The sequence below is a fragment of the Rhinopithecus roxellana genome, chromosome 12 (genome assembly GCF_007565055.1).
Source record: "Rhinopithecus roxellana isolate Shanxi Qingling chromosome 12, ASM756505v1, whole genome shotgun sequence".
Classification (NCBI taxonomy): domain Eukaryota; kingdom Metazoa; phylum Chordata; class Mammalia; order Primates; family Cercopithecidae; genus Rhinopithecus; species Rhinopithecus roxellana.
Window position 1 is genome coordinate 134,049,486 of NC_044560.1, and position 22,832 is coordinate 134,072,317.

At 50.7% G+C, this 22,832-nt stretch overlaps 1 protein-coding gene across 1 annotated transcript in view; it reads right to left on the reverse strand.

Moving 5' to 3' along the window:
• Positions 1–4,308: 4,308 nt before the first annotated feature.
• Positions 4,309–22,832, reverse strand: part of SPINT2 (serine peptidase inhibitor, Kunitz type 2) — a 35,051-nt gene continuing 16,527 nt past the window's right edge. The window contains exons 2-7 of the mRNA XM_010385700.2: positions 14,005–14,175; positions 10,223–10,282; positions 8,962–9,015; positions 7,873–8,034; positions 7,578–7,616; positions 4,309–4,935 (exon numbers count right to left, since the gene is read on the reverse strand). Of these exons, the coding sequence (XP_010384002.1) occupies positions 4,769–4,935; positions 7,578–7,616; positions 7,873–8,034; positions 8,962–9,015; positions 10,223–10,282; positions 14,005–14,175 (653 nt within the window). The 3' untranslated portion in view covers positions 4,309–4,768. The remainder of the gene's footprint in view (positions 4,936–7,577; positions 7,617–7,872; positions 8,035–8,961; positions 9,016–10,222; positions 10,283–14,004; positions 14,176–22,832) is intronic.

A 22,832-nucleotide genomic window follows, 5' to 3' on the forward strand; every position in this document is an offset into this window, starting at 1 on the left:
GCACTGTGCCCAGGCAGGAACTGGGAAACATCACTTGGAACACCACAGCATTGGTTCGGTTAAGCCCCACGGGCAGTGCTACTGAGCTGCAGGCTCCATTACTACATGGTGTAGAGCTCAGGGCTCCTTGGGCATCAGAAGCCTATGATTTTGTACCAGCCAGACTGGAACAAGGCTGGGCCTGTCCCTAGGTTTAGAAACATCTTGTGTGTCGGGAGAGAGGGCCCCACATTCAGGAGCTGCCATTGATGGCTTCAGGTGCAGAATGGCGCTAGACTGGCCATGTCTACTAGTGTGGGTTTTTTGTTGTTGTTGTTTGCTTTTTTGAGACAGAGTCTCACTCTGTCGCCCAGGCTGGAGTGCCAGTGGTACAGTCTCAGTTCGCTGCAACCTCCGTCTCCCAGGTTCAAGCGATGGTCGTGCCTCTGCCTTCCGAGTAGCTGGGATAACAGACATGCGCCACCATGCCCGGCTAATTTTTGTATTTTTAGTAGAGATGGGGTTTCACCATGTTGGCCAGGCTGGTCTCGAACTCCTGACTTCAAGTGATCTGCCCGCCTTGGCTTCCCAAAGTGTCGGGATTACAAGCCTGAGCTGCTGCGCCGGCTATTCTTACAGTGGGTCAGAATAGCAGCTGCAGATGCTGCTGGACTCAGGAGGACCAGGTGACAGTCTGGCCAAGCAGCAGTGCTGGGTCTGGAGGCCAGAGGGAGGATTGCACCCTCCCCACCCCTCAACCTCCTGGGGTCTAAGGTGTTTCCTCCCCAGGTGCCGGGTTGTTGCTCTCCCTCCAAGGACATGAAATCAGTCTGAATCCCACCCCAGGAAGTACCACTTCACTTCTTCTTTCACCATCTACTCACACCCAGACTTGGTTTTGGAAGAGTCAGATGTGAATGGAACATGGGCATTTTTACAAATTGAGAGACTTAGGCTTTCCCTCACGTTGTCTGATATGAGACACTGTAGGGAGACTTGGCAAACAGGACACTCGACCAAGTGGCCGCTGTCTTCGGGACCTAGGAAGAGTGAGTCCAGGAGAGTCCCAAGGGCAGAACATGAACTAACGCCAAGCCCCATAGGTCCCGTTCTGGTGGGCCTGCCCTCTGGAGGCTGCACCCATCAGGCAGGCCTGGGCTTAACGCTGGGGGAAGAAAGAGGCACACATACCCAGGAATGATTATTTATTTATTTATTTATGAATGATGGAGTCTTGCTTTATCGCCCAGGCTGGAGTGCAGTGGCGCGATCTCGGCTCACTGCGAGCTCCGCCTCCCAGGTTCACGCCATTCTCCCACCAGGGTTCACTGTGTTAACCAGGATGGTCTTGATCTCCCGACCTCATGATCCGCCCGCCTCGGCCTCCCGAAGTGCTGGGACTACAGGCACGAGCTACTGCGCCTGGCCTGTTTATTTTTTTGAGAAAGAGTCTCACTCTGTCACCCAGGCTGGAGTGTAACGGTGCAATCTCAGCCCACTACAAACTCCACCTTCCGGGTTACAGCAATTCTGCCTCAGCCTCCCAAGTAGCTGGGACTATAGGCGTGTGCCACCACGCCTCGCTAAGTTTTGTATTTTTAGTAGAGATGGGGTTTCACCATGTTGGCCAAGCTGGTCTCGAACTCCTGACCTGAAGCGATCCGCCTGCCTTGGCCTCCCAAAGTGCTGGGATTACAGGTGTGAGCCACTGTACCCAGCCAATTTATATATATATTTTTGAGACAGGGTCTTGCTCTGTTGCCCTGGTTGGAGTGCAGTGGTGCAATCATGTCTCACTGCAGCCTCGATCTCCTGGGCTCAAGCGATCCTCCCACCTCAGCCTCCTTAGTAACTGGAGTACAGCCATGCATCACTATGCCTGGCTAATTTTTTTTCGTAGAGATGGGTTTTGCCACGTTGCCCAGGCTGGCCTCGAACTTCTGGATTCAAGTGATATACCTGCCTCAGCCTCCCAAAGCGCTGGGATTACAGGCATGAGCCACTGCACTGGGCCCCTAATGTTTATGAGTTTGTATAACCCCCAAGCCCTTTGTCCTGATCTTTACCCAGGAGATGGCCTAGGGGAACCCTTTCTGGGGACAGCCACACTGTCTGCCTTTCTCAAGTGTGTGGACCAGCAAAAAGGCGAGTGAGAAGCTCTGAGTTGATTTATATTTTTGGTGAGCTGATTTTTTTCCGGCTGGTCAAGTGAAGCAGCAGAAGGAACAAAGAACTCTGTAACTGGTTGTGATCAATTACTTGTCACACCACTGCACTCAGACAACCAATGAGTTGATTTTTTATAAAGCCCATTTCACCTCTCAACGGTGCCAGCAGCCCAAAGGGGACAGGGATGTGAAGTGGCCACTGAATGCCTTGGCCACTGACCCACTGTTGGGCAGCCTTTGCAACAAAAAGAGGGCCTTTGTCAGGCCATAAGAGGCCCCGAGAGTTGAACACATGACACAGCTGAGCTTCAAGGGCCACAGCAGCAACAGCCTGAAGAGTGTCTGCTGCGGTGAGGCCCACCAGTCGCCCTGGAAAGAGTCCAGAGGCCCGGATGGAGTCGAGCTGCCAGGAGCAGTGGGGCCGGGGCCTCCCTTGCCGCGAGAATAAAGGGGCAGGTTTAGGCAGGAGAAGCAGGTCACAGAGCAGCAGCTTCTGCACTAGAAACATATAAAGGCTCATTGTACTAGAAACCTACAGAAGCTCAACTGGGCTTCAGAGAATTCCCTTCATCTAACTTCCTATTATGGTGGAATTAAGTGATTCTCAAGTTTTTTTTGTTTTGAAACGAAGTCTTCCCTGTCACCCAGGCTGCCGTGCAATGGCGCAATCTCGGCTCACTGCAACCTCCGCCTCCCAGGTTCAAGCAATTCTCCTGCCTCAGCCTCCCCAGTAGCTGGAATTACAGGCGCCTGCCACCACACCTGGCTCATTTTTTGTACTTTTAGTAGAGAGGGGGTTTCACCATGTTGGCCAGGCTGGTCTGGAACTCCTGACCTCAGTCTCCCAAAGTGCTGGGATTACAGGTGTGAGCCACTGCACCCAGCCAATTCTCAAGTTTTTGAAAAGTTCCAAAGGCACAACTTTTTTTTTTTTTTTTTTTTTTTAACATGACCAAGATAGGAGACAGCCTATATTGGAGTCGGTGAAGAAATGCTCCTGCCAGGCAGAGGCGCAAGTGCGGACTCTGCAGGCTTGCAGGGGTTAGGGGCCGCACCCACAGTGCTGCATGGTGGAGAGGCTCCTAACTCCCAGGACCTCTTTCCCTGGGCCACAGGCTCACCAGGACCCCTGGTGTCTGATTTGTCTGGGACGTGTTAAGTAGATTCCACTTGCTCACCAACCCTGAGCCAGCTGCAATGACCACTGGAGAGCGGGCTGAGGCCTGTGGGGCTTAGCTGGGAGGACACACCAGGATCCCTTTGCAGCATCTGCTGTGGGTGGGGGAAGTGGGGCAGGAGCAGATCAGCTATTTGCTCAATTTGCTTCTGAAAGAGATTTTTAAGCCCTAAGGGATTTCTAGGAAGGGCCAAGGGATGAGTTCTTTGGTTCCAAGCAGTCAAAAGCACTGTCTGGCCTGTGGCACTGCACCTGGCTGCTCCTCCTGTGTCTCCGAGGCCAGTAGAGTCCAGCCTGACCTCATGGGGTGCCCAGATGCCTGTACCCCAGGACCTCCTTGTTGGAATGGAGAAGGGAGAAAAGGGGCTTCTAGAGTCTAGTGTTGGGAAAGGAACACCCACAGGTGGCAGCAGGATTGGGCCTGGAGGCCAAATTCAGCCGGGCAGTGCGCTCTGTCCCCGTTCCCACACAGGGGCATATGGGAGACTTGACAGAAAAGCCCAGTGCAGGCAGTGCAAGGCCTGACCTAGAGGGCCCTCCCACCACCCCTCCAAGATGCAGAGAGCACAGAACCATGAGAGGAGAAGCGTCATGGACGCCACAAGGACTCGGTTAAGCCCCTCCAACCCCGGAAGGTCTTGGTCCTCGAGGCCTGGAGAGCACGCACCCCTCCTGCGCCCTCGAGGGCAGTGCTTCAAGGTGTGGGCTACAGTCCATAGTGGGGCATCAAGATCAGTGCAGAGGGTTGTAGCCAGAAGTTTTACAAAGTGAAATAGAGTAAGAAAATATCAGCGTTCACAGGTGGTGAGGCTAAGTGTGGTCTGGTGAAAGTTCACGGGCACTCAATAATAGGACATTTATTTCATCTTGTGGATTCATTCAAAAAGATCCGAAAGACGCTATTTTGAGGGGTCTGTTTCTAGAATGGGACACCTCAAATAATGTGATCGTTTTGGTAGGGCTGAAACTGGGACTCCCATAAATAAAGTACATGCTGAAATTTATTTTAAAGGGGATGATCCCTTTTTATTAAACTTGTACATTTTACTTTCCTTCTTTCAGAATGCTAATAAAAAACATTTGTTTATACTTAAAAAAACCATAAATCAGACAAACAAAAGAAATGGTTCTAACATCACTTTTGTGATGAGAAAAGAGGCAATGGAATTCAACATAAGCAAAGAAAACTCTACCTGGAGGAAAGAAATCTATCAGCGAGGAAACAACTCGGGGCTGCTGCCAGACCACCAGCCATGCGAGGAGGAGCCTCCTAGAGGATTTCCAAAGCAAACCCACCCCTGCCAGACCAGGAAGCAGCCGTCCTACCTCCCAGAGAAACAGACCTCAGCCCTAATGATCGCACAAATCCAAGTCAATCGCTCTATTTAAAAAAGCACGCACATAGTCTCCCCTTCCTTCCCCAGTCATCTTGGCGACAGGGCAGTCACAGGACATATGTGTTCTTCACCAGCTGCTCCTTGTCGTCTCCGGAGCTCCAGACAGTGCGTAGGGCACGCTCCTGGTTCCTCCGTGCCACCCGGATCAGGTAGACCATGGAGGCTCCCAGGAAGAGGATCAACACCATCACGAACAGCCCTGCCAGAACCACCACTGAGGACAAGAGAGGGGCCTCAGGATGGGCCAGGCAAGGGGAGCTGCAGCCAGAGTGGGGCTCACCAAGGGCCTGGGGAATCCAGGTGGGCTCAGGCTGAGGACCAAATGCCCCTCCCAAACCCAGAGAGGGTACAGAACTGCAGCTAGAGAGGACACAGCCTGCCTGAGATGCCACCAAGGAGATTCCCCCAAAAAAGGAGGTGCCATGCTATGTGCGTGCCAGCAGAGTGGCCATCTGTGTTCCTTCTTTTTGAACTAAAAGCCCAACTCTCGAGTGTTACGGAAAGTCAGGGACCCCAAACGGAGGGACCTGGCTGAAGCCATGGCAAAAGAACATAATTGTGAAGATTTTATGGACATTTATTAGTTCCCCAAATTAATACTTTTATAATTTCTTATGGCTGTCTTTACTGCAATCTCTGAACATAAATTGTGAAGATTTCATGGACACTTATCACTTCTGCAATCAATACCCTTGTGATTTCCTATGCCTGTCTTTTTTTTTTTTTTTTTTTTTGAGACGGAGTCTCGCTCTAGCCCGGGCTGGAGTGCAGTGGCCGGATCTCGGCTCACTGCAAGCTCCGCCTCCCGGGTTTACGCCATTCTCCTGCCTCAGCCTCCCAAGTAGCTGGGACTACAGGCGCCCGCCACCTCGCCCGGCTAGTTTTTTTGTATTTTTTAGTAGAGACGGGGTTTCACCATGTTAGCCAGGATGGTCTCGATCTCCTGACCTCGTGATCCGCCCGTCTCGGCCTCCCAAAGTGCTGGGATTACAGGCTTGAGCCACCGCGCCCGGCCTCCTATGCCTGTCTTTAATCTCTTAATCCCGTCATCTTCGTAAGCTGAGGAAGATGAATGTCGCCTCAGGACCCTGTGATGATTGCGTTAACTGCACAAATTGTTTGTAGAGCATGTATGTTTGAACAATACGAAATCTGGGCACCTTGAAAAAAGAACAGGATGACAGCAATGTTCCGGGAACAAGAGAGATAACCTTAAAGTCTGACTGCCAGTGAGCCGGGCAGAATAGAGCCACATTTCTCTTCTTTCAAAAGCAAATAGGAGAAATATTGCTGAATTCTTTTTCTCAGCAAGAAACATCCCTGAGAAAGAGAATATGCCCCTGAGGGTAGGCCTCTGAACGGCCCCCCTGGGGGCAGCTGTCTTTCACAGTCAAAGCCGAAGGGATGAAATAAACCCTGGTCTCCTGTAATGCTCCCAGGCTTATTAGGACGAGGAAATTCCTGCCTAATAAATTTTGGTCAGACAGGTTGTCTGCTCTCAAACCCTGTCTCCTGATGTTACCAATGACAATGTGTGTGGAAACTTCTTGAGCAATTTTAATTTCGCCCCATCCTGTGGTCCTGTGATCTTGCCCTGCCTCCATTTGCTTTGTGATAGTTCACTACCTTGTGAAGCATGTGATCTCTGTGACCCACACCCTATTAGTACACTCCGTCCCCTTTTGAAAATCGCTAATAAAAACTTGCTGGTTTTATAGCTCAGGGGCATCACGGAACCTGCCAACATGTGATGTCTCCCCCAGACACCCAGCTTTAAAATCTCTCTTTTGTACTCTTTCCCTTTATTTCTCAGACCAGCTGACACTTAGGGAAATAGAAAAGAACCCACGTTGAATATCGGGGGTGCAGTTTCCCCCGATACGTGGGGCAACCTGAACAGGAGCCCCAGGCCAAGAGATGCACAAGGGTGTAAAAAACATTTAGCACAGGTGTGTACACATGAAACCTTAGGGGCTTTGTGCACACACACGCTGACTGGCAATAGAGAAAGACAGAGCCCTGCAGGGGCTGGGAGGGTTGAGAGCTGCTGCGGGATGAAGTCAGGGTGGAAGTGAGGGTGTATTCAGAGCTGTGCCAGCAAATTTAATAGTGTCTGCCCCACTGCAGTCCCACTGGTCAGCTCAGATGCTTTTCTTCAGGAGGGGCTCCAGGTAAGGAGTGTGACCTCTTGTGGCAGCCTCCCCCATGTGGCTATGGAGCTGCAGAGTTGGCCTTTTTGGGGCCACCCTCCAGACCCAGACCGCTTGCTTCCCAGTCCCATGCCTGGCAAACCAGGCTTCACTGCTAGAACAGGATAGACTCCCAGGCCAGGTCCTGGCTCCTTCACAGGGAAACAGGTGGAGAAAGAGGCCAGACTGGCATGGCAGGTCTTTTGTGCCAACATTATCATCTGCAACTCAGGCTCAGAAACACAGGCCAGAGGTCTGGCCTCCTGCTCAGGCCAGACTGTGTTGGGAAATACCCTGGCCCGTGGCCCTCCATCCTGTCACCCGTGACCAACTCTTATGCCCCACACAACAGTGCTCCCTCCACACCCCAGGCCAGTCTCAGGCCCGTGTGCAGCAGTCCTCAAATGCCCAACAGGAAGACCTCATCCCCAGTCACCCACGTCACCTGGGCAGGGCCTGCCTCATGACTGACTCACTCCAGCCCCAACTGTGTACACTGAATGGTGGGACAAACCACCACCTCGCCATTCTCACGCAGAAATATGACTTTCTGCCAAAATGATGTTCACAATGAAGGATAATGTAAACCACAGCTGGGCGGGGCTGAGCTCAGTCAAGGAAGGGAGGAGGCAGGCTGATGGCAGGAGGAGGGTAAGGGGCCACTTACCCTTTGAGCCAAGGGGCAGGGAAGGATTCTCCTGCTGGCCTGAAAGAGAACACACGGCCTGAGGTCAGCTCACAGCTCCCATTCCACAGAGCTGCCACAGGGGATCCCCTAAGCCAGGGCCTCCATGGGGAGCTCTTTCTGAGGGACTTTATTCCAGCTCTTCTGGGGCTTAGAGGCCTTGCCGCCCTGGTGGGCCCAAGAACAGCATTTCCAAGGCCTTTATATTTTAGGGATGGGGAGATGGCCCAGGGTCCTCAAAGGCAGGGCTTCCTGGGCTGAGGGGCCGCAGACTCACGGAAGCAGCGGAGCATGCAGGCCTCCTCAGAGCGGTAGCTGTTCTTATTGCCCCGGCAGCCTCCATAGATGAAGTTATTGCAGGAGTTCCTCTCCACGTCGAAGTACCAGCGTGGGAAGGACGCACGGCAAGGTCCAGTGACCGCCTTGGCGGCACAGTATTCTGGGAGCAAGACAGCCCAAGGAATACAAATTAGTAGGGACCGCAAGGAGGGGAAGCAAGCCAGAAAGTGCCTGAGGAGGCTCGCAGCTCCAGCTGACGGAGAAACATCTCTCTGGTAGAGAAGCCTGTAAATCACACCCAAGGCCAGTGCAGCGGCTCTGATGCGCTGCCCCACGGGTCCGGATGACGGCTTCAGAGCTTTGAAGACTGCTCTCTGCCAGGTCCTGTCCTAGGCCTTTTACATGCAGTGGCTGCGTCTCTATGAGACCTGTCTGGGGCCCTTCATTTTATACGTGGGAACACTGAGGCAGGGCGGCAGCCACGGAGGCGGGGCGGCAGCCACTTGCCCACAGCCAAGCCGCTGGTGAGAGGAGCAGGGACAATGGACATCCCAGAGCCACGCACCAGGCTGTGCCTCTAAAGCACATCTCTGCAGGCTCAGCCTCCTTCCCACTGGTGGGGGCATCCACGTGGGGCCTGTTACCTTGACTCCAACCCCAGGGGGCTGCCACCACCTGCGAGGGGAGCCCTGCTCTACAACTTCCTCAGTGGAAATCCACAAATGTCTCTCAATACCCAACTAAGAATACATGTTTTGCCCCACATGTAAGTTTCTTCAGAGTTTTTTTGTTTTTTGAGACGGAGTCTCACTCTGCTGCCCAGGCTGGAGTGCAGTGGCGCAATCTTGGTTCCTTGCAACCTCCACCTCCCAGGTTCAGCAATTCTCCTGCCTCAGCCTCCCAAGTAGCTAGGACTACAGGTGTGTGCCACTACACCCAGCTACTTTTTTGTATTTTTAGTAGAGACAGGATTTCACCATGTTAGGATGGTCTCGATATCCTGACCTCGTGATCTGCCCACCTCAGCCTCCCAAAGTGCTGGGATTACAAGCATGAGCCACCGCGCCCGGCCTCTTTGGAGTTTTACCTTCATAGTTGAACATATCGCTGGAGTGGTCATCAGAATCCTGCCTTCTGGGAGCTGAAACACAAACATCTGTGTTAGGGAGGCTGGGCCGGACACCGGCCATGGGCCTAGCTGGGGCTGGGTCTGGAAGGGCCCACTGAGGAGTGTGGACACCACACCTTTAAAGAGGGACGTGGAGCCCCTTCCATGGCCGGCTCTGCCACGTCACCCCAGCCCTAATTGGCTCTACACACACACTGAGAGTGCTGGATAAGGCGGCCCTGCCGCCACCTCAGGGTTCCTATAGAAACCAAGCCTGCCATAGCTCCTAATGTGATAAGGAACAGTCTTGTTCACACTTTCTAATACAGTGAGGGGCACATGTTCTGCTCCAACAGGATGGAAACCAGAGCAGGCATGTGGCGGGGCTAGCAGAGGATAAACAGGGAGCCAGGCAGAGCAACGCCAGGACAGGCATGGGACTCCTGGCCTAGCAAAGCTGGAAAGTGACCACCCTAACGCCCTAGCATTCTGTAAGCCAGCCGGCCCAACAGCTGCTGAGCTACAGCACACTCGGTGGATTGCAGCTGCCGGGGGAGCCCCATCCTCCAGCAGGGGTGCGGTGCAGTGCCCCCTCCATGGCCGCCTCCCAGAGCCCACGGCCTGAGGCCTGACCCAAGGGTGCATTTGCTACCTGGTAGTGCATCGGGACCACTCACCCCAAGCGCCCAATGCAGAGTCCTTAAACCATAAAGGAGGAATGGGGCAGCGGCCACCAGCACTACAAAGCAAGCTAACACACATCTTGAGATCACGCACTGCAGTGGCGGGGAGGCAGGGGTGGCAGAGGACAGAGGATGTCCACAAGGAAGGGGACAGTGATGGCAACAGGGAACAAAGGAAGCAGAGGAGGCAGAACAGGCAGACAGAAGGGTGGGTGGGGAGTGGGGCCAGCAGAGCAACTGGAGGCCCGCACAGCAAGGAGGGGCCTGAGCCTCATGGGCAGCAGCCACCTCCATCCCCTGTCCTCCAGGAGGAGGCGGGGGCCAGCCAGGAAGTGCTGCAGGATCCCTGGCCCCTGTGTCAGCTGGACAGTGTAAACTCCCCCATGTAAGGACGCCGGAGCCAGAAGCCGGCAGCCCAGGCAGAGCCCCTGGTTTGCCAATTTTGAGTAAACAGAACCATGAGAGGGAAGCCTGTGACAGTTCCCAAATGACAAGTGTCCTTTCACAATGACCCATCCGGTGGCCTCACTCCATCGCGGGTCTCTTTAAGAACCTACCACTTGGGACAGAGGAATCTGCTGCATTCCTGCTGGTGGCCAGGTCACCTGTGGCATTCTCTGCAAGGGGACAAAGAAACAGCACAGTGAGACAGTGCTTCCGAGACTCCGAGACTGCCAGGGACAAAGAATGAGCTAGCCCTGTGTGCCTCTCACCACAGCATCCATTTCTCCTTTACATAGGACCTTCAATGTGCATGCCAGACCACACTCAGAAATGAGGAAGCAAGACTCCCTCCTGAAGAGGAAACTTAAGATCAACTTGCAGGGAATCAGAGCAAAGATGTACACAGTGACCTCAAAAAGACAGTGACTTGGCCGGGTGTGGGGGCTCATGCCTGCAATTCCATTACTTTGGGAGGCCAAGGCGGGTGGATCACCTGAGGTCAGAAGTTTGAGATCAGCCTGGCCAACATGGTGAAACCTACTAAAAATACAAAAGTTAGGGCCGGGTGCGGTGGCTCACGCCTGTTAATTCCAGGCGGGTGGATCACGAGGTCAGGGATTGAGACCATGCTGGCCAACACTGCGAAACCCCGTCTCTACTGAAAATACAAAAAATTAGCCAGGTGTGGTGGTGCACGCCTGTAGTCCCAGCTACTTGGGAGGTTGAGGCAGGATAATTGCTTGAACCCGGGAAGTGGAGGTTGCAGTGAGCAGAGATTGCACCACTGCACTCCAGCCTGGATGACAGAGTGAGACTCCGTCTCAAAAAACAAACGAAAAAACAACCCAAAAAGTTAGCCAAGCGTGATAGCAGATGCCTGTAATCCCAGCTACTTGGGCGGCTGAGGCAGGAGAATTGCTTGAACCCGGGAGGCAGAGGTTGTGGTAAGCCGAGATCGCACCATTAACCACTGCACTCCAGCCTGGGCAACAAGAGCAAAACTCCATCTCAAACAAAGAAACAAATAAAACACAGTGACTTTCAGGGCCAAATAATCTGCTTAACTGTATCAAATCATCTAACTAATTCAACTGTAATCTCGGTGTTTTGGAAGGCTGAAGGGTGGGGGGCATCACTTGAGGCCAGGAGTTTGAGACCAGCTTGGGCAACATAAAAAGACCTCATCTATTTGTGAGGGGGAGCGGGAACAAAACACTTTTTTTTAAGGGTTAACGTGATGAAATTTACAGTGTTTATTTTATCTCCTACACCTTGTCCAAGACGGAGGGAACCCTGGTTCCCCCGCATCCTCGGGCCTGGCCTAGCCTGATGCTATTAAACGGTCACCTTGCAAACCAGCTCCCCTCATTCTGCCTCTCTCTTCATTAAGCAGTCTTCTGACAACTGGACTAGAGACTTGCCTATGAGGACTACAGGTGTGGGCCCGGGGACATGAGTGCCTGCTCCCTGGGGCGGTCCCGGTTCTCATGATGAATTAATACACTGGCATTCTCATTCTCACTTGCCTTCCCACAGAGCCTGCCTGGGAGAGAATATGCTGGCAAAGGACTCCAGGCACTAGCAACCCTGGCAGTGTTTAGCTCTTTACAGACTCACATGGGAGGGCCTCAAGAGACAGTCAGATGCCAACATGCGCTTTCTGGACCTGCCAGACAGGGCCAGACTCTAGGGAGACAGCTAACCTGCCTGCTCCCTGGAACACATAGCCACCCATGTCCCCTGGCTATGCTCACTGTCCACTGCCTGAGTTCTCAACACTTCAACTTCCTTCCTGAGGAGATAAGGAACAGCTAGGATGGACAGATACATTTGCTAAAGGCAACTCTTGACTGGGATAGCTCAGAAAAGGTAGCAAAAAATATTTCTCCCAAGTCCTCCTTCATAATGAATCACAGTTGATGATAGAAATACAGTAACTGGGTCAATGGTGGCTCACAGAGACAACGCTAAGTCATCAAAAAAACATGTTAGGGAGAGTGCCACTGAAAATATTTTTATTTATTTTTTACTTAAAGGCCAGTGTAATTGTTTGTTTGTTTTTTCAATTAAAGTGAAATGTTAGCTGGGCTCAGTGGCTCACACCTGTAATCCTAGCACTTTGGGAGGCAGGCAGATTGCGTGAGCTCAGGAGTTTGAGACCAGCCTGGGTAACATGGTGAAACCCCATCTTTACAAAATACACAAAAATTAGCCAGGTGAGGGGTTGTGCGCCTGTAGTCCCAGCTACTTGAGAGGCTGAGGCGCGAGAATCACTTGAACCCAGGAGGCGGAGGTTGCAGTGAGCCAAGATCACACCACTGCACTCCAGCCTGGTGGGCGACTGAGCAAGAAAAAAAGAAAAAGGTGAAAATCTTTAACATAGGATTTGGATGGCCAAACCCTTGGGTCTCTAGAACACTTGGGATGGAGCAGCCCCAAAGGGCCAACATCTCATCACCATCGGCTCTCAGGAAGTCCTTGTCACTCAGCTGAGAGCCAAGGCACGCTGCTGGGGGGTTTAGGTTTTAATTTAAACTGTGAGGTTGTCAGGGTCAAAATTACCTTGATTGCACAGAACCCCTGGCAGGTGAGGGCCACAAAGAGGATAGATTCCAGGACGTATGTTTAACTTGATCTGTAACTTGGCTGGGTGAGCTATTCAAGTCATTCACCCCACAATTAAAATAACCCAAATAGCGGCCAGGTGCAGTGGCTTACACCTGTAATCCCAGAACTTTGGGAGGCTAAGGCAGGCAGATCACCTGAGGCCAGGAGTTCGAGACCAGCTTGGCCAACATGGCGAAATCCCATCTCTACTAAAACTACAAAAATTAGCCAGGCATGGTGGTGGGCACCTGGAATCCCAGCTGCTCAGGAGGCTGAGGCTGCAGTGAGCTGAGATCGCTCCACTGTACTCCAGCTTGGGCAACAGAGCAAGACTCTGTCTCAAAATAAAAGAAAATAACCCAAATACCCAGGGAACAAGAGGGGCAGCCCTGTTGGAGTGGATCAAAAAGCCTCTGCTTAAGAAGGCAAGGCTACTTCCTCATCGGTCTGCTCTGAAACTTGCACTTAGTAAAGTGGGAGAAAGGAAGCTGGGTCATGATGGCCCCAGCTCTGCCCTGTTGTTGTTTTGCTGCCTTTCTGGGAAGAGGAGGAGTAAGGGTCTGCTGTGAAACCACTGTACGGCCACAGGGCATTCATACGGTGCCTGTTTCTTCTGCTTTTTAAAATATCGCCCAGATTCCACTGTCAAGAACTAATAAAGAGAGGAAAGTATCCACATTCTAGTTAATAAATTGTCTCTAAATAGCAAAATCTGGCTGGGCACAGTGGCTCACACCTGTAATCCCAGCACTTTGGAAGGCCCAGGTGGGAGAATTGCTTGAGGCCAAGAGTTTGAGACCAGCCTAGGTAACATAGGGAGACCCATCTCTATAAAAAATTTCAAAATGAGCAAGGTGTGGTGGCGTGTGCCTGTAGTCCCAACTACTCAGGAGGTTGAGGTGTGAGTATCTGCTTGAGCCCAGGAAGTGGAGGCTGCAGTGAGACCCTGTTTAAAAAAAAAGCAGGGGCCAGGCGTGGTGGCTCACGCCTGTAATCCTAGCACTTTGTGGGGCCAAGGTGGGTGGATCACGAGGTCAGGAGATCGAGACCATCCTGGCTAACACGGTGAAACCATGTCTCTATTAAAAACACAAAAAATTAGTTGGACGTGGTGGTGGGTGCCTGTAGTCCCAACTACTTGGGAGGCTGAGGCAGGAGAATGGCGTGAACCCGGGAGGTGGAGCTTGCAGTGAGCCGAGATTGCACCACTGCACTCCAGCCTGGGCGACAGAGCAAGACTCCATCTCAAAACAGAAAAAAAAAAAAGCTCTAACTACTACTGTCTTACCTGTAACAGCGGCACATTTCTTGAGGCACTCCTCCTTGCTCATGTAATTATTGCTGTTTCCGTCACAGCCCCCATACACAAACAGCTGGCAGGATCCATCAGTGACATTGTACCACCACCTAGGCATGGAGGCCCGGCATCTGCCCACCACCTTCGACGCTAGACAAAAGTCTGAAATGCAAAGCACAAGCCCGTTAGCTTGGCAGGGCAATCCCGGCAATGAAGGACACACACAGACCTGTACACGGATCCCCCAGGAGAACCAGAGCCTTAAGTTCCAGCAGTTCCTTTGTGAGCTGTTTCCCAAGCCCAGATCGCCAACAGGCCCACTCAGTGCTTCCTTCCTTGTATAAACACGTCGCCCAACAATAAAGACACCAACCCGGCCGGGCGCGGTGGCTCAAGCCTATAATCCCAGCACTTTGGGAGGCCGAGACGGGCGGATCACGAGGTCAGGAGATCGAGACCATCCTGGCGAACACGGTGAAACCCCGTCTCTACTAAAAATACAAAAAAACTAGCCGGGTGAGGTGGCGGGCGCCTGTAGTCCCAGCTACTCGGGAGGCTGAGGCAGGAGAATGGCGTAAACCCGGGAGGCGGAGCTTGCAGTGAGCTGAGATCCGGCCACTGCACTCCAGTCCGGGCGACAGAGCGAGACTCTGCCTCAAAAAAAAAAAAAAAAAAAAAAAAAAAAGACACCAACCCACCCACTGAACTGTATTTCAGTTGCATGTTTTGTCTCGTCCCCATTATTGAAGACATGCACATCCAGTGTAGAAACATGACTTTTTAAATTTATTTATTTTGGAGACAGAGTCTCACTCCATCGCCCAGGCCGGAGAGCAGTGACTTGATCTCAGCTCGCTGCAACCTCTGCCTCCCAGGTTCAAATGATTCTTTTGCCTCACCCTCCCGAGTAACTGGAACTACAGGCATGCGCCACCGGGCTGGGCTTTTTTTTTTTTTTTTTTTTTTGTACTTTTAGTACAGATGGGGTTTCACCATGTTGCCCAGGCTGGTCTTCAACTCCTGAGCTCAGGTAATGAGCTGCCTCGCCTCCCAAAGTGCTGGGATCACAGGCATAAGCCACCGCGCCCAGCGGAAACATGACTTAAAAAAAAAACATGACTTAAAAAAAAAATGACTTAAAAAAAAAAAAACAAAAAAAAAACCTGACTCCAAGACCTTTCTGGATACTGCCCCCTCCCACAGGGCCAAGGGGAGCTTAGCGCTGAAAGGTCAGAGCCGGAGAAGTGAGGTTGGGAACGAGAGGCGCTATCAGCGCCCTCGGTAGTCCTCACACGCACTTTTCCTGACCTTTCCTGTTCACTCTCTGCCCAGGCAGGCCACAGAACACTCAAATTACTGCAAGAGCCTCAGAAGGAAGCTTCTCAACTCTAGTGTCTACAGCCCAGCCCACGGCTCCAAAGATAACACAGGTCCTACCCCTGCGCCAGGGCTTGTTATAGCTCCTATCTGGGCACACCAAGATGGGCCTGGGTTTCAAGGCGCCCTCAAATCTGGCCCTACTTTAGTAAAAGGGAAACAAAGCCAGTATTATAAAATTCCAGCCAGAAACATTTCTTGCAAAAGGTTGGTACGGTCTCTTGAAAGGGAGACAGAAAATTGCCAGAAGCATCACCTGCACCAAAATAAGCCTTTCCCCCAGAAGGACTAAAAGCAACCTGAGAAGAGACAGCCTGGCTGTGTGGCTCCGTGTCTGCTCCTATACCACATTATCACCCCTTCCTAATCCTGGCCTTTACCCAGCTCTGCCTGTTCAGCACAAGGGCATTCCAGCTTGCGCGGGGCCTGGCACAGGGTGCTTGATAAACATGTCTCCAATAAAAGCATCCCACAGCCAAACGCTTGCTTAGATGTTGTCATTGACTCCTCGCTACTTGTTTTCATGTTTGTTAGGTTTATTTCACCCACTGGGGATATATCTTCTGTTGTGTCTCCCCAAATATGTCACAGTGATGGGCATGAAACCAGATGTTCCACAGAACACTAATCAACGGATAAAAAAGGTTGCTACCGGGCCGGGCGCGGTGGCTCAAGCCTGTAATCCCAGCACTTTGGGAGGCCGAGACGGGCGGATCATGAGGTCAGGAGATCGAGACCATCCTGGTGAACACGGTGAAACCCCGTCTCTACTAAAAATACAAAAAACTAGCCGGGCAAGGTGGCGGGCGCCTGTAGTCCCAGCTACTCGGGAGGCTGAGGCAGGAAAATGGCGTAAACCCGGGAGGCGGAGTGTGCAGTGAGCTGAGATCCGGCCACTGCACCCCAGCCTGGGCGACAGAGTAAGACTCTGTCTCAAAAAAAAAAAAAAAAAAGGTTGCTACCGTGCAAAATACACACACACATACATTCCTCCAAGGAAATCCCACCCACACAATAAATCACAGGTAAGTAGCACAGCAGAAAAAGCATCTTCTGAAGCAGGAAATTCCCTATCATTTGAAAAAAGCTAACCCTGAAAAGTCACCGTTAGAATGTACCTTATCTAGACACTTCATATGAATGGAAGTGTACAGTATGTCCATAAAAGGCAAATCGATAGACACGGGAAGTAGATGAGTGGTTGCTTGGTACGGGGGGTGGGACTGGGGAGTGATGGGTAAAGGGATCTTTAGGGGATGATGAAAATGTTCTAAAATTGGATTGTGGCAATAGCTGCACAGCTCTGTAGAAGGTGCTAAAAATCCTTGGATGATAATACTTAAAACGAGTGATTTTAGGATACATAATTTTTTTTTTTTGAGACTGAGTTTCACTCTTGTTGCCCAGGCTGGAGTGCAATGGCACGATCTCGGTTCACTGCAACCTCCGCCTCCCGGGTTCAAGCTATTCTCCTGCCTCAGCCTCCCGAGTAGCTGGAATTACAGGCATGCACCACCACGCCTGGCTAATTTTGTATTTGTAGCAGAGACGGGGTTTCACCATGTTGGCCAGGCTGGTCTCGAACTCCTGACCTCAGGTGATCCGCCCATCTTGGCCTCCCAAAGTGCTGGGATTACAGGTGTGAGCCACCGCACCCAGCCTATATAAGTGTTTTTGAGATAGGGTCTTCCTCTGTTACCCAAGCTGGAGTGCAGCTGCAGGACCATGGCTCACTGAAGCCTTGCCTCCTAGGCTCAAGTGATCCTCCCACCTCAGCCTCCTGAGTAGTTGGGACTACAAGCAGAAAAAAAAATTTTTTTTTTTTAAATAGGGGCACCTTTTGTCCATTACACATCAACCAGAACCAGCTGGCTGTACACCTGGAATAGGTACAATATGCCAAAGGTCACAAAACACATAATCAACAAGGTCCAGAGAAAACAGCAGGAGGAGGTCCTCTGGTGTGTGACTCTGCCCAGCCCAACGCTGGGAGCAACACTGCCACCAACAAGATGAGATGAAGGGGACCCACGTGGGACCCAGTTACAATCCAAAGCTGAAAACAGCATCAACGCAGGAGCGCCCAATGGCTACAGAGGCACCAGCAGCCTCTCCGCTGCCCTGCCACGCTGAGCCCTGGCGGCCAGCCACTCTGGCTGCTTTGTGTCCTAGCTTCCTGAGCAGTGTCAGACACAGCCTTTTTCCACAATAAACCTAAGGGGAATATTGTACACCTTAAATGGGTGAATCACATGACATGTGAATTTCATCTTAAAACAAAAACAATAACCTAAGGGAGGGCCCACAACACTGGGCGCCCAGGCAGGAACCAGGAACCACCCAACACCACACCTGAGAATGAAGCAGGGTGACCCACAGTATCATGGCAGGAATTCGTTAACTTCGTAAGCAAGAGTACCAGGTACACGTGGCATGTGCAGACGCCTGAGGGTGTGCAGAAGGAGAAAAAATGCCTATCGAGGGACGGATGGAAGCTACCTTGGTGAATTCAACCCTGCCCGCAACCTGGCCATCATCTTTATAGGCGCAGACATGAACTCTTGCCAGTGCCCTGGTGCTTAGGAGACACAGGAGTGCTGGCCTCAGGTAATAGCACACGGGATGATACATGAGACCTTAGCAGGAGGTGATGAATTTACAGTGAGAACATCACTGTATTCCATCAAGCAGGTTGCGTGCTGATGTGAATCAGCAAAACACCTTGGAAAGCAAGCGTCAATGGAACACGATGCTTGGAGTCAGAATAACGTTAGTTTACTGTATGATTCCTACAACATTCTTGCCATCGGAATCTGTCAGGCAGACCAAATGCTCACATTAGCGGCTCAGGACAGTTCTTCCAGAGCACGGTGACGAGCTGTCCCTGAGATGCTTCCTTTCCGGGCTGCTGCTGTGAGCCAGCGCCTTTTCTAGCTTGGATGCTTTCTGTCCACGTGCCAGGGCCTTCATGACAAGTCTTGTGAGCCTGGGAAGCCCTTCTGTGTCTAGAGAGTTGCTCACATCTGCTCTAAATATCACACATTGACTTAGTAGTTTAAAGTTTCAGAAAGCAGCCTTATTTTCAGGTTCCTTGGGTAAAGTAGGAAGGAAAGACAGAACTTCACTGTTGTCCCAGGAAAATTTAGAAACATCTCTTTATGGCCAGGCATGGTGGCTCACGCCTGTAATCTCAGCACTTTGGAAGGCTGAGGTGGGTGGATCACCTGAGGTCAGGAGTTCAAGACCAGCCTGGCCAACATGGTAAAACCCTGTCTCTACTAAAAATACAAAAATTAGCTGGGCATGGTGGTGGGCACCTGTTGTCCCAGCTACTCGGGAAACTGAAGCAGGTGAATCACTTGCGCCCACAAGGTGGAGGTTGCAGTGAGCCAAGATCTTGCCATTGCACTCCAGCCTAGGCGACAGAGCAAGGCTCTGTCTCAAAAAAAAAAAAAAAAAAAAATCTTTATTAAGAGAAAACTGGGACTAAAAACGTGTCTGAAAGACAGATGTTGGTAGTTGTTGAAGCTGGGTGATGGTTATGGTGCATGGGGGTTTATGAAACGTGTCACTGCTTTGTATATTGAAAATTCTTACAATAAATTTTTTTTCCCTTTAAGATGGAGTTTCACTCTTGTTGCCCAGGCTGGAGTGCAATGGTGCAATCTCGGCTCACTGCAACCTCTGCCTCCCAGGCTCAAGCGATTCTCCTGCCTCAGCCTCCTGAGTAGCTGGGATTATAGGCATGCGCCACCACGCCCACTAATTTTGTATTTTTAGGAGCGACGTGGTTTTTCCATGTTGGTCAGGCTGGTTTTGAACTCCTGACCTCAGGTGATCCACCCGCCTCAGCCTCCCAAAGTGCTGGGATTACAGGCATGAGCCACCGCACCTGGCCAAAAAAAAATTTTTTTTTTTTTACTCAAATTTCATTTGAGTAAGAGTTCTAAGTAGCAGATTAATTGGCTGAAGTTAGGTTCAATTAAGACTAAATTTAACCACATCCTTACTATGTTAAGACGTCTTTTTGTGCGTATGGAAGGAAGCTCCTCGTTGAAGGCAAATCATCTCATCTTGTCACATGCTTTTACTAACTGAATTGTTTTTAAGCATCTATGATGTAAACTTTACTCTCAGGCCTGAGAGTACTGAAGTCATGAAAAGGGATTTTGTTTGCTCATTTGTTTTAATGGAGGCAGTGTTCCTTCAGGAAACACAGGCCATATAGTATTCACTTCCACCACAAATAACAACAATGCATTTTCTCATTCATTGTTCTGCAAAATCCTTGTATTTATTTATTTATTTTGAGACTGAGTCTCACTCTGTCACCCAGGCTGGAGTACAATGGCATGATCACAGCTCACTGCAGCCTCAACCTCCTGAGCTCAAGCAATCCTCCCACCTCAGCCTCCTGAGTAGCTGGGACTACAGGCACGCACCACCACGCCCGGCTAACTTTTAGTTTTTGTAAAGATGAGGTTCTCACGATGTTGCCCAGGCTGGTCTCAAGTGATCCTCCAGCCTCCGCCTCTGAAAGTTCTGGGATCATAGACGTGAGCCACGGCACCTGGCTGCATTACTTATTGCCTTTGCCAAGCATGATGCCTGGCATATCATGTGCCCTACCTCTAATGGTCACAATAAAACTGTGAATCACGTAACAATATCCCCACTTTACAAACAAGAATGCTGAGACTCGAGGTGGTTAAAGTGAGGCAGGCAGCAGTGCCAGGATGAGTTTCCCATGGTCTGATAGGAGCCCAGGCACTAACATGACCCTTCAGACTGATGGGAAGAAAAAGCCATTGCATCAACAGGCAGTAGGAAAACAGAACTGAGGTTGCCTAAAAGCCAAAACATTCCTCAGGGTCTTTATCACAATCTGAGGGCTCACCAAGGGCAGGCCCTCTGCCAGGCCTCTGTTTTCAGTCACACTCAATGACAGGGTCATGGACACCAACATACCAAAGGAAACGGCCAAGACTGGGGGGAAATGGGTTGGACACATTTTTAGAAAGTTATTCCTTAATGAGGAATTCTATTATTATGAAATGACAAAATGCTATATTGGTCTTAGAATAGTATTGGGAAGCAATTATGAAAAACATGACTCAAGTGCTATTTTGTATGCTCACAAATGCTAGGGCAAAATTAAGTACATTTTGTATGTTTTCAAAACCAAGACAGACCAAGAGGAAAATGCTGAAAGGAACCAAATTTGGATGAACTCATAAGCTTCAGAATATCTAAGGAAAAGTAGAATTCCTGCCTTTAGGGAAGAATAACTTTCTTTTGGAAAAGCATCAGAAATGGCTAAAGTCACACATTATCCGAAATATGAACCTCACTTAGAAAATCCTGGCAGGCATTCTGAATGTCAGCTATAGTAAAACTGCAAAACAAACTGGTCTTTGTGAGTGTCTTGGAAAACTGGTTTCTCTGGTTCTGAAGTCACTAGAGCTTTAACCAAGACGATCAGCCGGTGACTAAGACGATCTACAGTCTGCTGGATAGATCTGCTGTCACCTTCTAAGAAGGACATTATAGAGTTCTGAGGGGTCCCAAGTACTGCCAATCTCATCTAATTTTATAGGCTTAAGAAGATAGTACTGGGCCAGTGGCTCACATCTGTAACTCCAGCACTTTAGGAGGCTGAGACGAGCCAATTACTTGAGCTCAAAAATATTTAAAAAATGAGCCGGGTGTGGTGGTGTGCACCTGTGGTCCCAGCTACTTGAGAGGTAGGAGGATCACCTGTGCCGGGAGGCAGAGGATGCAGTGAGCTGAGATTGCGCCACTGCACTCAGGCCTGGGAGACAGAGACCTCGTCTCAAAAACAAAAACAAGGCCGGGCGCGGTGGCTCAAGCCTGTAATCCCAGCACTTTGGGAGGCCGAGACGGGCGGATCACGAGGTCAGGAGATCGAGACCATCCTGGCTAACACGGTGAAACCCCGTCTCTACTAAAAAATACAAAAAAACTAGCCGGGCGAGGTGGCGGGCGCCGGTAGTCCCAGCTACTCCGGAGGCTGAGGCAGGAGAATAGCGTGAACCCGGGAGGCGGAGCTTGCAGTGAGCTGAGATCCGGCCACTGCACTCCAGCCTGGGCGACAGAGCAAGACTCCGTCTCAAAAAAAAAAAAAAAAAAACACAGTTGAGATAGTACCTAATCATTTTCCAAAAATGCATAATTGCAGCTGTGTCTACTTTGCAAAGTAAGTACTTTAATGAAATACTTCAAATATGCTGACGAATACAGAAAATACCCCAGGTCTGGTATATCCACATCTCAGTGTCATCCAATTCTAACATTCTCAAGGACTAAAACATAGAGTAGGCCGGCTGGGCAGATCACCTGGGGTCAGGAGTTCGAGACCAGCCTGGCCAATATGGTGAAACTCCGTCTCTACTGAAAAATACAAAGATTAGCAGGGCATGGAAGAGCACGCCTATAGTCCCAGCTACTCAGGAGGCTGAGGCAGGAGAATCACTTGAACCCAAGAGGTGGAGGTTGCAGTGTGCTGGAGTGCAGTGAGCCGAGATCACGCCACTGCACTCCAGCCTGGACAACAAAGCGAGACTTCGTTCTCCAAAAATAAATAAATAAAACATGGATAGAGCGGAAACCCTTTGCATACCCCTCATTCAATCACATTTGCTGCCTCTTCCAAATTAACTCCTTACTACCTACCTTGAACTTGGCGTTTTCTTTTATTCATGTTTTTATATCCATTAAAACAAGCTTTCTGGTTTGTTTTTTTTTGAGACGGAGTCTCGCTCTGTCGCCCGGGCTGGAGTGCAGTGGTGCAATCTCGGCTCATGTAAGCTCTGCCTCCCAGGTTCACGCCATTCTCCTGCCTCAGCCTCCCGAGTAGCTGGGACTACAGGCGCCCGCCACCATGCCTGGCTAATTTTTGTATTTTTAGTAGGGACAGGGTTTCACTGTGTTAGCCAGGATGGTCTCGATCTCCTGACTGCATAGTCCACCCACCTTGGCCTCCCAAAGTGCTGGGATTACAGGCGTGAGCCACCATGCCTGGCCCCAAAACAAGCTTATTTTTAAAACAAGCAAAAATAACTTTCCTAGAGTTCTAGTTATTGACACACTCCCATGAGTGCTATGAGCTGAGGCACAAGAGCTTCTTGCCTCACCACGTGCAGGACAGGAAAGCCCAAAGCCACTCCTGAAATGCTTCTCCTACTCCTCCTCCCACCTATCTGTTTTTTCTAGAACAAGGGTCTGCAAATGTTTTCTATAAGGGGCCAAATAGTAAACATAGGCAGCAATTGGCCTGCCCGTGAGTGTGTGATCACACAAAGCAATCTCATAATCAGTGGGAAAAATGATACTGCTCAATGACATTTAAAAATGTTTGTCAGCTGGGCATGGTAGCTCATGCCTGTAATCCCAGCACTTTGGAAGGTCGAGGTGGGTGGATT